The 14,630-nt window shown below is 46.3% G+C and overlaps 1 protein-coding gene across 2 annotated transcripts in view; it reads left to right on the top strand.

Moving 5' to 3' along the window:
- Window positions 1-14,630, top strand: part of macrod2 (mono-ADP ribosylhydrolase 2) — a 1,493,168-nt gene that overhangs the window by 1,291,739 nt on the left and 186,799 nt on the right. For both annotated transcript variants that reach the window (XM_072506634.1, XM_072506640.1), the window contains exon 10: window positions 9,407-9,488. In XM_072506634.1, coding sequence (XP_072362735.1) covers window positions 9,407-9,488 — 82 coding nt within the window. The remainder of the gene's footprint in view (window positions 1-9,406; window positions 9,489-14,630) is intronic.

A 14,630-nucleotide genomic window follows, 5' to 3' on the forward strand; every position in this document is an offset into this window, starting at 1 on the left:
GGTGGAGGCCTGGGTACCTCCACCTCACACCCTGAGGACCTGGCCATCCATTAGATCAGAGAGGGACCCAGAGAGGGGGGCCAGCGACAGCCCAAGGTGTACAGGCGTCGCTGGTCTTTCGAACAAATGACGGACAGCATGTGTCTCAGCAGGCTCCACTTCAACAAGGAGATGGTGAGGTGGCAACGGTGGTGCCGTGGTTAGTACTGATGCCTCACAGCGTCAAGGTCCTGGGTTCAATCCCGATCCCGGGTCACTGTCCGTGTGGACTTTGCACATTCTCCCTGTGTTTGCATGGATCTCACCCCCACAACCCAAAGATGTGCAGGGTAAGTGGATTGGCCACGCTAAATTGCCCCTTAATTGGGAAAAAAAATTGGGTCCTCTAAATTTATAAAATAAAACAAGGAGACGGTTCGTTCCAATTGGAGGAGGAGGAAACCCACTCCCAGTGGCCGTCAAGGTCACCATAGCCCTGAACATGTACGCCTCAGGATCATTCCAGGACTCGAGCGGGGACTTTTTTTGCTTTATTCGTTCATGGGACGTCAGCTTCGCAGGTTGTGCCAGCATTTATTGCCCATCCCTAATTACCCTTGAGGGGCAGTTAAGAGTCAACCACATGACTGTGGATCTGAAGTCACATGTTGGTCAGACCAGGTGAGGATGGCAGAATTCCTTCCCTAACAGGCATTCATGAACCCGATGGGTTTTTACGACAATTGACAATGGTCTCATGGTCATCACCAGATTTTTATTGACTTAAAATTTTTCACCACCTGCCGTGGCGGGATTTGAACCAGGGGCCCCAGAGCAGTACTCTGGGTATTTGGATCACTAGTCCAGTGGCAATATCACTACACCACGGCCTCCGCAACTCACAAGCTACAGCCCACAGTGCATCCGTGAGGTCACGGATGCTCTGTTTTCCAGGGCAGTGAACTATAGAAACTTTGACATGGGCCATGCCCAACAGGATGGCTGGGCAGCAGGTTTCTCTGCCATCGCCGGGATGCCCCAGGTCCAGGGGGTAACATGGTACGCATGTCGCCTTGCGCTTACCGAGCTGCCTGGGCTGCCCTACATCAGCAGGATGTTCCACTTCCTGAACATCCAGCTAGTTCATGTGCGACCACCACATGAAGTGGTGTGCGCAACAGCTACATCCTAGGGCAGTCGGACATCCCCGGCCTCTTCGAGGACCATCCCAGGATAAGGGGTAACCGCTAATGGCGCCAGTAAGGAGGCTGGAGACCGATGCGGAGACCCGATATAACGAGGCCCATGTGGCCACCTGAACTGCCATTGAGCGCTGCATTGGATTACTCAAAATGCAGTTTTGATGTCTCGACTACTCTGGTAGTGCACTGCGGTCCAACCCTGGAGGGTAGCCGGCTTTATGGTGATCTGCTCTGCCCTCCACAACCTGGCAGAGCAGCAGGGTGATGTGGTGGAGAGGATGGAACATGTGGCCACTTCCGAGGAGGAGGACAAGGAGGCGCTGGACCAGGAGAGGCTGGAGAACGAACCGAGGGAGGACCTGCAGGACCAGTCGGAAGATGGAGGACAGGCGGCAGTGGCAAGGTTCCAGTAAGCCCGGAGGGCCGCGAGGCCCTCTGTCTCACCCACTTCACGCAGGACGTGGCCTCGTCCGTCATTCCCCTTCCTGGTACTGGGTCAGGTCCCCGCACAACTGGACCATGCTGTAAAGGTGTTCAGCCATGGCTTGGACATCTCCACTCATGCAGCTAACGTCGTGCACCAGGCTCTCCACTGCAGTTGCCACCCCCAGTAGTGTTGGCCTCTGTGCCACGCATTGCCGCCACCTTCTCCTGCGCCCTAAGCCTTTCGGACTCCTCCAATCGGCTATGGACCTGCTGGAGTATCGCTGACATCCCCCTCTCAATATCACGGCTGGATCCTGTCGACCGCATCAGCTCCGGGTAAACCAGAGGGTCAACATCTCATTGAATTTACAGTGCAGAAGGAGGCCATTCGGCCCATCGAGTCTGCACCGGCTCTTGGAAAGAGCACCCTACCCAAGGTCAACACCGCCACCCTATCCCCATAACCCAGTAACCCCACCCAACACTAAGGGCAATTTTGGACACTAAGGGCAATTTAGCATGGCCAATCCACCTAACTTGCACATCTTTGGACTGTGTTGAGGAAACCGGGGCACCCGGAGGAAACCCACGCACACACGGGGAGGATGTACAGACTCCGCACAGACAGTGACCCAAGCCGGAATCGAACCTGGGACCCTGGAGCTGTGAAGCAATTGTGCTATCCACAAGGCTACCGTGCTACCCTAACATCTGACTGGGACCCAGCTAGGTCCTGGGATCCAGCAGACTTCCGACTGTTGTCTCGCCTGGGGGGTTCCGTCTCCACCTGATGTGCATCAGCAACAGTGTGGTGCTCACCAGATTGTGCCTCAGAAGCCTGTTCACTACTGTCACCCACCGAGGCGTGTGTCTCTGCGCTGGTGAAGGGTGGCTATGTCAGCTGTGCAGCGAATATGGTGGTGTGATCAGAGGCGGTGGGGGGGGTGGGGGGGGTGGGGGGGGGACACCGGATAGGCCGGCATCGTTAGATGAGAATCCTGTGGGAGAATGGACATGTGGTCAGTGGGAGGGTTGAGCTATTCTGCATGGCATTAGCAACTCACATGTGACAGGTCATCTGGGTGGGGACCGGTGGAACCTCACCTCTGCACCGTACGCCAACCTCTACCTTGGTGACAGACCTGTCCTTGGCCACCCCCGCAACTGAGGACTCTAATCTCGGGCACCCCGCCCCCGTCTGGACCCTCTCCCATCTGTTGGGGGCCAACTTCTCCTGCGGGGACTCAGGGGAGGCATTGTGAGCTGCACATGTCATTCATCGGAGATGGGGGGGTGGGGAGTATAGGGGAATGTGGGTGAGTGGGGGGGGCAGCTTGGGGGTGGAATGTAAAGTATGGGGAGGGGTGCATGCTCATGGAGTGAGGGGGGCTCTGGGTGCCATCCCTCCCGTGGGGCCCGGTGGAGGCCATTGACCTCCTTACGGCACAGGATGCCAGTCCTCCTGGTGACGCTCCCTGAACTGATGGCCGTTGCCACTTCCTCGCAGTTGGCACTGGCTATCCTGTGGCTGACCCTCCAAGACCCTCGAGGGAACAGGGCATCCTGTCTAACCGCTACCACGTCCAACAGTCTGCGCAGTTCGGAATCTCCAAATCGGGGGTCTCATCTCCTCGGTGGCATGGTTGTTGTTAGACGTTTTAGTTGTTGTGATATGAAGAGTCTAAAGTTCTGTTCCTTTTTCACAAACACACATTTATTTCATTCCAACAGCCTTTGCACAAAACTCTAACCATCCATCACCTGACAGAGGCCACCTGAAGCCCCTTTACATATCAGTGTCAATTAATGGATACTTAACATCAATGAGACAACTAATTGCAATGTCTCTTAACCCATTACTTAACAGTCTCTCCTTCCTTGGAGAAAAAAAATAATAAGGTGAAAACAAAATTTCAAGAAACTCAAACCCCCCCCTTTTTTTTTTGTTTGAACGAGAAAGAAAAGAAAAAAACAGTCACAGAAACAAGCGCCCTTCGTTAACAATATCCAAAAGTTTCTGTGAACTCGCCCCTCTTTTCGTAAAACAGTCTGACAGTTGATAGCTCCTGTCGACCCATTTAATTTTTGTTATTTCCCCTCTGTCCAACATCTGCTTCAACTTGCGATGTCTATCCGCAACCTCTTTTCATTGACACTTTTTGTAGAGTGCACATTTTCCCACAGGGATTTATTGTCAATGTTACAGTCAATAGGTATATTACCCAAATCCCCTAATCCCAAAATTTCTGTCAATATCATACTTATATAAAAGGCCATATCCGCCGCCTCTACAAGGCTTAACGTCTCAGCAGCCAAAGTGTTTTTTACCACTCTCCTTATTTTCTTTGTTTCCCATACAAGCGGGCAACATTTACCATTGTTCCCCAAAAGGAAAATTATAAAACTTCCTGCGCTTGAAACCCCATCACATAAATTTGCGTAGGACGCATCACTATAAACTATAAATTTCAAGTGCTTAAGGTCACCTAAAACCGGGAACTTCAAAACACTCCTGCATTTTTAGTTTGGCCAACGCTTTATTTGCTCTTATTATGTCTTCCACTTTGGGATCATTCATTTTTGTACTCAACTCTGAGACATCAAAACTCACGTCCGGTCTAGTCTGTCTACCTAACCAGTTCAGTTGCCCAATTAAACTTTGCAGTTGCTCTTTTTCTATCTTTGAAACCATTGCGTCTTTTTGTGAAACTCGGCCACGACTAATTGCTATTGGGGCGATGCTTTCCAAATAAGATTGCTGACATAAAGTTGCCCCTAACTTAGTCTATCCAATTTCCAGTCCAATATATTTAAATGCACCGGAAGCCTGACTTCCAATCCTGAATTCTTTCCTCAAACCAGAGATTACAATAGCTTCAAAATCATTAGTCCCACCCCACAAAAAAATCATCGACATGCATCATAAAAATGCCAGAAAGATTTCCTTTATAGTGCCAGTAAAACATTGCAGGATCTGCTTTCAACTGGCAACAGCCTAACTTTAACAAAACTGACCTTACCGAAAAATACCAGACTCTAGATGCATCATTTAATCCATATACACTTTTGTTCAACTTCCAGAGTACCCCTTCTGTGTTAGCTGCTTCTTTAGGAGGGCGGAGAAAAATGTCTCTCTGGAACTGATGCCCCTGCAAAAAGGCAGCTTTTATATCTATGGATTTGCATTCCCATGCCTTTGTGGCTAATAGAGCCAAGAAGATCTTTAAAATAACCTTTCCTGCTGTAGGTGAATCTACCCTTAAATCCTGATCTTCTAAGCTTTCTTCAAATCCCCTTGCCACAAGCCTGGCCTTTGCCTTATAAGTTCCATCCGGAAGAACCTTTTCCGTGCAAATCCACCTGTGGGATAGAGCTCTTTGTCCCCTATCCGGTACTTCCGTGTATACCCCAAATTCACTCCAACTATGCAATTCTTGCTGTTTAGCTTCTTTAATAACTTTTTCATCTAATTTATTTGAAGCCACCAAAATCTCACGTGCATGTGGGCTTCTACTCCTATTAGTATTCGTAGTCTTACTCATGTTCCGAGATCTTGACAAACTACTTCCCCTCTCCCACCTGGTATCTTGTTCTGTACTGCTACTGCTTGATCTTTCCCTTCTGCTGTGGGATGTCCTTTCAATAGTTCTCGACCTTTTCCTGCGGACCTGTTCACTATCCGATGTACTATCTGAACTGGCACTGCGTTTCTGTGCCCTCCATATTTGAACTTCGTTTTCCCAATCCATTGTCTTGACTCCTTCCCCTGAATGCTGTACATTCAACCAATGTTTATACTTTCCAGTGGCCTTCCCTGCTCTACTAATAACAGTTGCATCCTTCCATTGACTAGACCCTTCAGGCAAGTATGTCACTTTTGTACCAACTTTTGGCAGTTGCCCTTTCGGAAAAATGGCCTCTTCTAATTCATCAGAAGTGTTGTGTTCCTCCACAGAAGCCCTGTCTATATCAGTTAATTGGTCCTCATAGTTCTGTAACACATGCGTACCAGATGACTCTGGTTCCTCGTCATGTCTGTCTGCTCTGTCTAAATTTGAAAATTTGTAATCTGTACCCATTATCCTTGATGAATGTACCCTAACAGTTTGATTACCATGTTGCAAAATAATTGTTTTGCCATCTATGCCTATGATCTTCCCTGGGCCTTTCCATTCATTAGAATTGTCTCTCTTATAGTATACCATGCCTCCTTGCTGAAAAACGGCATCTGATGGCCGTACGTTATGTCTTAAAGCTCTGCGAATTCTTTCAGAGATTTCTGCTTCCAAAAAAGCTTTTCTACTGCTATGTAATGCATTTAAATGTTCAGCAAAACCAGAGCTAATTGTAGTCCCCTCCCAAGCTGGAGGCTGGTCATCCAAAATGGATGGAATTTTAGGATTTCTACCAAACACTAATTGATAAGGACTATAGCCCACAACCATCTGCAATGAATTCTTTGCATGTACTGCCCATGCTAAAGCTGAATTTAGCCTGCAATTTGGTCGATCTGCCAAAATTTTACGAAGCATGTCATCGATGACAGCATGATTTCTTTCACAGACACCATTACTAAATGGGCTTTCTGCAGCCATATTCATAACTCTGATATTCATGTTTTCACACACATCCCTAAACTCATCATTAGCAAATTCTCCCCCATTGTCCGTAAGGAAATTTGCCGGTGGACCCATTCCTGTCCCTATCCATTTTTCCACGATTTGATCCAGAATTACTCTCTTTTCTTTACTTCGTACAATCGTTGATTGACTAAATCTGGTTGCTAAATCTACAAAATGCAAAATAAATATATTATTTGCTTTATCCCAGATCTTAAGGTTCATGGCCACAATGTTGTTAAAATCCCTGGCCAAAGGTAGGGTTACTATCGGTCGTGCTGGTGTCCTTCTGTACTTCCTACAAACTTCACAGCGGTCACTAACCTGTTCTATCGGTTGAGTATAGTCGTCATCCCTTACCCCTGCATCCTTTAATAATTTTTTCAACCTCCAAGGAGACGGATGTGCAAATTGCCTATGCAGTTTTAATACCACAAGCTTTTTATCAGCTAAAGTCCCATTTTCAACTGCCATTAACACATCCTTAACCACTCTACTTGAAATATTATTTGTCAGTAATGGAATACAATAGTGTCCCGACTGTGTAAATTGTCCACCGTCCTTTCAAAAACTGTTGCCTTATCCTGTTCCATATCCAGTTTCATGTGTGCTTTCTTCATCGACGGTCTACTCAGAAGCAAAGGTATCTCACTTGATACAACATCCGTGCTAATGAAATGATTCACTCTGGCAATATTGCAAGGGATCACCACTCTTTTTAGCGAGTTCAGAGTATTATCATCCCCAAACCTGAAACTTGTGGAACTTTCAAAATCCTCAACCTTGTTACGATTTTCAGCATTCAAAGAGTCCAGGTAACATTTTAACCAGTCAATTCCACACACCGTAGATGTGCAGCCACTGTCCAAGACAGCACAGTTGAAGGATTCTGCAACCAACACCCTCATTACCGACGTAAAACTGCTTGTCAATAGGACAATGCCTTCTTTCTGGTCACTATCTTTTTCCTCTTCTGACTCTTCCACGTCATGTGTCGCTTCAAACACTCTATCATAACGAGTTGGACAGTTGAAAGCATAAGGTATTGCGAGTCACATCGAAAACAGCGATTTATCATGCCCCTTGCATTTCTGGGGTTCATCTTCCTATTGTAGGTTCTAACTGGGTTTCTGTCTTCATAATTTCCTTGTCTCGGTCTCCTTCTATATTCTTGAGCCCTGTTCGTAGCCATACGATTTTGCCATCCTGTTAGTAGTGTATCTTCCATATTCTGCCTTATTGCAGGCTGACCTATTTGGGTCATCAGAGCCATCGGAATCGAATGTTTCCCCAGAAACTTTTGTAAAGCTTTTGTCATCTGTTCGAATAAGGCATTCTTATCAGTAAACTGAACTCCTGTCAAAACCAGGAGCCTATCCATGTTGCTCACTCTAGCACAGTCAAGTAATTTAAAGGCCAACACAGACTGTGGAAATTCCAGATTGCGTTTCTGCAGCCTTTTATATTATATAGTCTTCCATGGAGATATCCTCCATTTTCCAGAACTTATCAAAATCTGACCATGCTTCATACGCACTTAACAAGTCACCTTTCTTATAAATCTTATCCATATAATGTAATACAGGCTCCAGACCTTCTTCTGAGTCTAACTCTTCCAATTCCAGCTCAGAAAGCACTTTGTTTTGGATTTTACTGCCATATGGTAGAGAAAGAGCCAATGCCATACCTTGTTTTCTCTTTCCCAAAGCAGTTACCTAGTCCACATAACTACTGCACTTCTCCATTGGTCGTACGATTCCCTTTCAGAAAATAAGGGAGGATAGTCATATCCAGCCATCTTTATCCTCGGTTCAGCCATATATCCCTTTTTTTTTTTCTTTTCTCACTCACTCCTTGGTTTGATCTGGAAAAGTTGTATCTTTCAACCCTTCACATTTGCACAGCAACCATCCTCTGCTACCAATTGTTAGACGTTTTAGTTGCTATGATATGAAGAGTCTAAAGTTCTGTTCCTTTTTCACAAACACACATTTATTTCATTCCAACAGCCTTTGCACAAAACTCGAACCATCCATCACCTGACAGAGGCCACCAGAAGCCCCTTTATATATCAGTGTCAATTAATAGATATTTAACATAAATGAGACGACTAATTGCAATGTCTCTTAACCCATTACTTAACAGTTGTTGGCTCTATGGGGTTGGCTGTGTAAGTGCTGTTTAAGTGCTGCTCTCCCTTGTTAGCAGGGGGTTGGTGAGTGCAGTTCCAGGGAATCAGCTTGCGGGACAGTCATTTGCAGCATGAAGCCTGTGGGGTCCAGTTAAATGGTCCAATTAATGTTTTATGGTGGTGACCGCCTCACCAGGCCATCAGAAAGCGCGCGGCAGCTCGCAATCACTACCACACATAGGAACTATCCCATTAAATCGCGCCCAGTAATCAAGGGGTAATTGTAAACTATTTTCTGGTGTGAAATTCAGAATGTCCAATTCACCTAACAAGCACATCTTTCGGGACTTGTGGGAGGAATACGGAGCACTTGGAGGAAACCCACACAGCCATGGGGAGAACGTGCAGACTCCGCACAGACAGTGACCCAAGCCGGGAATCGAACATGGGACCCTGGTGCTGTGCAGCCATAGTGCTAACCACCAGAAGCTTCGACAGCATGTCTTTTTTCAGCAATACTCAAGTTCAGTTCTACCAAGTGACGATAAATGTAGCTAACCGGAAATCTCGTGCTCAAAATAACTTTGGACAGCAGCATAAGAATTTGTGTGTAATTTGTTATTTGTATCTCCTGTTTCTAATCCTGTACAACATCGGTAAATTCATGACAAAACCTTGGCCAATCAGAGTTGCGTTGGCAACCCTTTTCTCCTGTAGTATAAATTGGTGCAATCATTTCAAATTTGGCATTCTTGCATTTGTCCTGATGAGTGGAGGATGAAAAGTTTTGGTAACAAGCATCTCTCTTTTCTGCAATATATGCAAATTACTTCCTTTCTCAGTCTTCGAATCAGAACGTGATACCACTTACAAGGCCATTTGGTCATCATACCTGTGCTGACTCTCTGAAAATGCTGTCCAATTAATTCCACACTCTTTCCCCTTAGCCCACGGGTTTTCCCCATTCAAATATATATCCTGTTTTTCCTCAAACATTATATTGAATCTTCTCGTGTGACAAAAATTAAAACTGGTGCTTTTATTTCCAGGTGGATCGTATTATCTTCTGTGTTTTCTTGGAAAGTGACCTTAAGATCTACCAGGAGAAGATGCTTCACCATTTTCCTATAGGTGCGTTATTTAAACAAATGCAGTTTTGCAAACAAGAAATGTTACTGTTTGATATGTGTTAGCGTGTGACTGAAACTCTGATGGAGACAGCACGAGAGGTAATACATGAGAATCCTCCATCTGTGTAGATTGGGGTCTAAAATTCCTGATTTCCTTCACTGTCATTAACTTTGGAGCACGGGAAAATATAGATTAAACGTCTAACCTCCCAGTATACGTCCTCATCTCTGTCTAAATTAATCAACAATTGATGATAACAATGGAACAACAACGTTTACCAGCTAGGATCTTGTAACCTGCATTTTGAAGCGTATGCACATATCAAAGAACGTACAATGTTTTATAGATCAACTTATAAAAATGTTTAGTCCCCTCTGGAATGAGTCTTCATCCTCCACCTACCCATGTGTCAGTAGCACTGTAACAACAAACAGGATAGGAAACAAAAGCAAACTACTGCAGATGCTGAAAATCTGAAATAAATAGAGGAAATGCAGGAAATACTCAGCTGGTCATCCAGCGCCTTCAGGCAAAGGAACAGAGTTGGTACTTTGAGTCAGTGACCTTTCATCAGAAGTGGCAAATGTCAGAGAAGTGCCAGTTTGTCAGCAAGTATAGAGGCAGGGAAAGGGGGAGGAGAGGAAAGAACAAAAGGCGAGGTCAGTGATAAGGTAGAGGGCAGAGTGTTTAAATGAGAAAAGGGGTGATGGCGCAAGGCAAAAGGAGATTGGAATGGACAAGTAAATAAACAAAAGTTAGAGTAGGTTTGAATGGCAAAAGCAGGATCATTATACCATTACTTGCTGTCGAGATAAATGGGAATAATACTAATAATCTTAGTCTCACAAATAGGCTTACATTAACACTGCAATGAAGTTACTGTGAAAATCCACGAGTCGTCACACTACAGCGTCTGTTCGGGTACACTGAGGGAGAATTCGGAATGTCCAATTCACCTAACAAGCACGTCTTTTGGGACTTGTGGGAGGAAACCGGAGCACCCGGAGGAAACCCACGCAAACACAGGGAGAACGTGCAAACTCCGCACAGACAGTGACCCAAGCGAGAATGGAACCTGGGACATTGGCGATGTGAAGCAACAGTACTAACTACTGTGCCGCCACAGTGCTTGCGATCAGAAATTGTTGACTCCAGCAGGCTGCAAGGTGGCTAAACAAAAGATTAGGGGCTGGATTTGCCACATTTCTGCCCCGACCTGCCGGCGGGATTCTCTGTTATGCCGGCCGATCAATGAGGTTTTCTATTGTGGGGCAGCTCCACACCGTCGGGAAACCCCCGGGCGCCGGCAAAATGGAGAATCACGCCGGCGGAGAATCCCGCCCAGGATGTTGTTCCTTGAGCTTCCATTGAACTTCATGAGAACATTGTAGGAGACCGAGGGCAGAGAGGTAAAATGTCAGGCGACTAGAAGGTCGCATGGAGCGGATAGGTGTTCAGCAAAGTGGTCGCGTAATCCATGTCTGGTTCCCTCAATGTGGAGGACGATGAATCATGAGCCGTGAATACGATATCCAGCAGTCAGAGGAGGGCTGCAGACTCCAAGGAGAAATCTAAGGAATAAACTGACGGCTCTCTTTATGGTGCTAACCTTAGTGTCTGATGACTTGATCCATGGATATGCAATTGACTTCGCAAAACCACACGAGTGAATCATACATTGACCATAAGCAGCAGAGAGGCAACTGAGTGTTTTGTATCTGTTGTGCCAAAGGTCAATATGGTGACTCTAGACAATACTCTGGAGGCTCCCAATAGTAAGAGAGGGACTTATTAATGAAAGGCAAAGGCTGGTATATATACAGGCACAGAATATTCAAGGATGGGTCTTAGCTCTCCAATTTGGGGTCCACACTGCCTTGGTTCCTGCTCCCAGGCAATGCTCTTACTCGCTATTGGCCAGGATTTGCATGCCCCCCAAGCGCAATTGGCCTCAAGCCGGTCACATGGACCATCAGACCCACTCCCTTAAAGAGGCCGTCCTGCCACATTCCCCCACCAAGTCCCTATTACATTTTACACAATAACTATGTTCAGCTTCTATACACACGGTATAAGATATTAGGGAAGAGAAAGAGAGTTCATCAAAGAGGTCAGTTGGTCAGGGGGACCTTCAAGTCCTCCCAGACCTCCTAAATCTTCCCACTGGCTCAACAATTAGGAAATACCAATTCTGAATGAGTTCTAAGGCGACGTGTGATCCCTGTAGGGGTGTGGGGGATTGTGTTCATAGAATCCCTGCAGTGCAGAAGGAGACCATTCGGCCCATCAGGTCTGCACCAATGCTCTGAAAGAACACCCTACCTAGGCCCACTCCCCTGACCTATCCCTGTAACCCCACCTATCCTGCACACATTTGGACTGTAGGAGGAAACCTGAGCACCCGGAGGAAACCCACGCAGTTGCAGGGAGAATGTGCAAACACCACAGACAGTCCCCTAAGGCCAAATTGAACCTGGTTCCCTGGCAGTGTGAGGCAGCCGTGCTAACCACTGTGCCACCCCTTGTATGATAAAAGGAAAGTAGAAAGCTAATGGCGCAACGGTCAGTCTTATTGTTTCCTCATGTTGTTTTTAAAAGCCTCTTGGCAAACCCATTGGATGCTGGGTGGTATGGGGCCATCCTGCTGTGGAAAATACCATTTGCTGTAAAAGGGGTATCGATGTCTGACACAAAGGATTCTGGCAGTCCGTGGATGGTGAGCACTCAGCGATAGACGCCCACTCTAGCTGCCAAGTTCATGGTCCCCATCTTCTGTATAGATAGCTACTTGGAGTGGGAATCCACTTAAACCAAGAACATCCAGCCCAGGAAAGGGCCCTCTTAGTCAACATGGACCCTGGCCCATGGGCAAACCGGTTACTCCCAGAGTGGAGACTGGCTGATGGAGCATTGACTGCTGAGTCTGACAGGGGTGATATTGCTGTACCATCTCTTCATTGGCTTTATCAATTCCTGGCCACCACATGCCAGCTTCTTCTTTGTTTGCCTTGGATGAGCACAGTGTAACTCCAGTAAGAGAGATCCCGTGGCTGGTGGTGGAGCGACGACTTGTGAGCCCCACAGGATCATGCTCAGTGTATCTTGGCGGGTTAAATAGGGCTTCAACTGTTTGGACTAATTTTCGTCCATTTTTGTTTTGTTTTCTATCTTTAATGCCGTACTTTCTAAGTATCCATTTTTTTTCATGTTACTGTTGTGTATTTTGATCATATTTTATTTTATTTGTTTGTTATAAATGAAACCCTTTGTAAAAAATACTTTTTTATTATAAAATACTTCCCACTGGGTCCAGTTTCGGGTGTGACCGGCCGAGGTGGCAAGGTGTCCAAGAGATTCAGTGCCAAGAAGATCCCTTGGGATACTGGAGGAGGTGGCACACTTTTTGGTAGGGGGTGTCAGCTTAATGCATCTGCGTTGGCAACCTGCGTGCCAGGTCTGTGCTGGAAGGCATAATTGTAGGCCGCTAGCAACAAGGCCCAATGTTGCACCCTTGCAGAGGCTATTGGTGGCATTGGTTTGTCCTCTCTCAAAAGGCCCAATAGTGTTCTGTGGTCAGTAATTATAACGAATTGCCATCCGTGCACATATTGGTGGAATTTCTTCACACCGTATATGATTGTTCATCCCTCTTTCGCGATTTGAGTATAGTTTTGCTCTGCTTCTGGGAGGGTCCTTGAGCAAAGGCGATGGGCCACTCTGTATATCTCACATTCTGTGGGATAGTATTGCCCTAATCTCATAAGGAGATGCAACCGGTTTCCCAGGGTTGAAGTTAACTAAATGTTTAGAGGATTGCAAAGGTTGCTTCACCAGGCAAAAGGCTTTTTCTTGTGGCTCCCTCCATTGCCACCCATTGATATTTCTTTAGTAGCTGGAGTAATGGTGCCAATGTTGTGGCTAATTTCAGAATTCACTCGCCATAATAATTTCCCATGTCAAGGAAGGATTTGAATTTAGTTACATTTCGGGATAGCCTTGACTTTCTCCTCAAGGGGATGTAGACCTGTTGCATCCACATGGAATCCTAAAAACATCACTTAGAGGCCTGGAATGTACATTTTTCATGTTTGAGGTGGACACCCATGTCCTGGAACATTTTTAGCACCTCTTCAAGCAAGACATGTGCTCTTCAGGAGTAGTCCTGGTGACAAAAGCTTCATCTAGATAGGCCATCACTTTGGGATCTCTTGGAGGAGGTTTTCCATTGTACACTGGAAAATAGAACAGGCTGACACTATGCCAAATGGCAACCTCATGTACTGAAATAGGCCCTTATGTGTATTTATCGTGTCGAACTTCTGGGACTCTTCATTTAATTCCAGTTATAGGTATGCATGGCTGAATTCTAATTTAGAGTAGGTAAGGTTTATTCCAGTTTGGAATACACGTCTTTGATCCTGGGGAATTGGGTATCTGTCCACCGAGAGAGTCTTTTTGATGGTTAAATTGCAGTCTTCACAAATTCTTGTGGAGCGATCTGGCTTGAGGACGGGGCTATGGGGGCTGCCCACTCGGAAAATTGAACTGGTCTAATTATATCCAGTTCTCATTACTTCAGCTCAGCTTCAAACTTCTGATGCAAGGAATCGGAGATGGTCTGTCTCTAAAGAACCTGGGTGTCGAATCTGGATTGGCAGCCATTTTGACCTCCCTGCCTATGATCCAGCCTAGCTCGCTGTGGAAGACGCCCTTGTATCTTCGCACCTTTGCAAATTAAATTTTTTCACAACCAATTGCTGTAGCCAGTCCCTCCACATTAGGCTGGTACAACACCAGAGGCAGATGACCTTTTGCTCTTTAAAAGACACTGGTGTGTTGCCATACCCAAGGATGGTCCATGGTGCTGCTCAAGTTTAAAGTTTGAGCTCCTTCATGAATATAAAGGGCAGCACGGTGGCGCAGTGGGTTAGCACTGTGGCCTCACGGCGCCAAGGTCCCAGGTTCGATCCCGGCTCTGGGTCACTGTCCGTGTGGAGTTTGCACATTCTCCCCGCGTTTGCCTGGGTTTTCAAACTGGGGCTGGTTTAGCACAGTGGGCTAAACAGCTGGCTTGTAATGCAGAACAAGGCCAGCAGCCTGGGTTCAATTCCTGGACTGGCTTCTCCGAACAGGCGCCGGAAT

Source organism: Scyliorhinus torazame, chromosome 1, assembly GCF_047496885.1.
Source record: "Scyliorhinus torazame isolate Kashiwa2021f chromosome 1, sScyTor2.1, whole genome shotgun sequence".
NCBI lineage: Eukaryota > Metazoa > Chordata > Chondrichthyes > Carcharhiniformes > Scyliorhinidae > Scyliorhinus > Scyliorhinus torazame.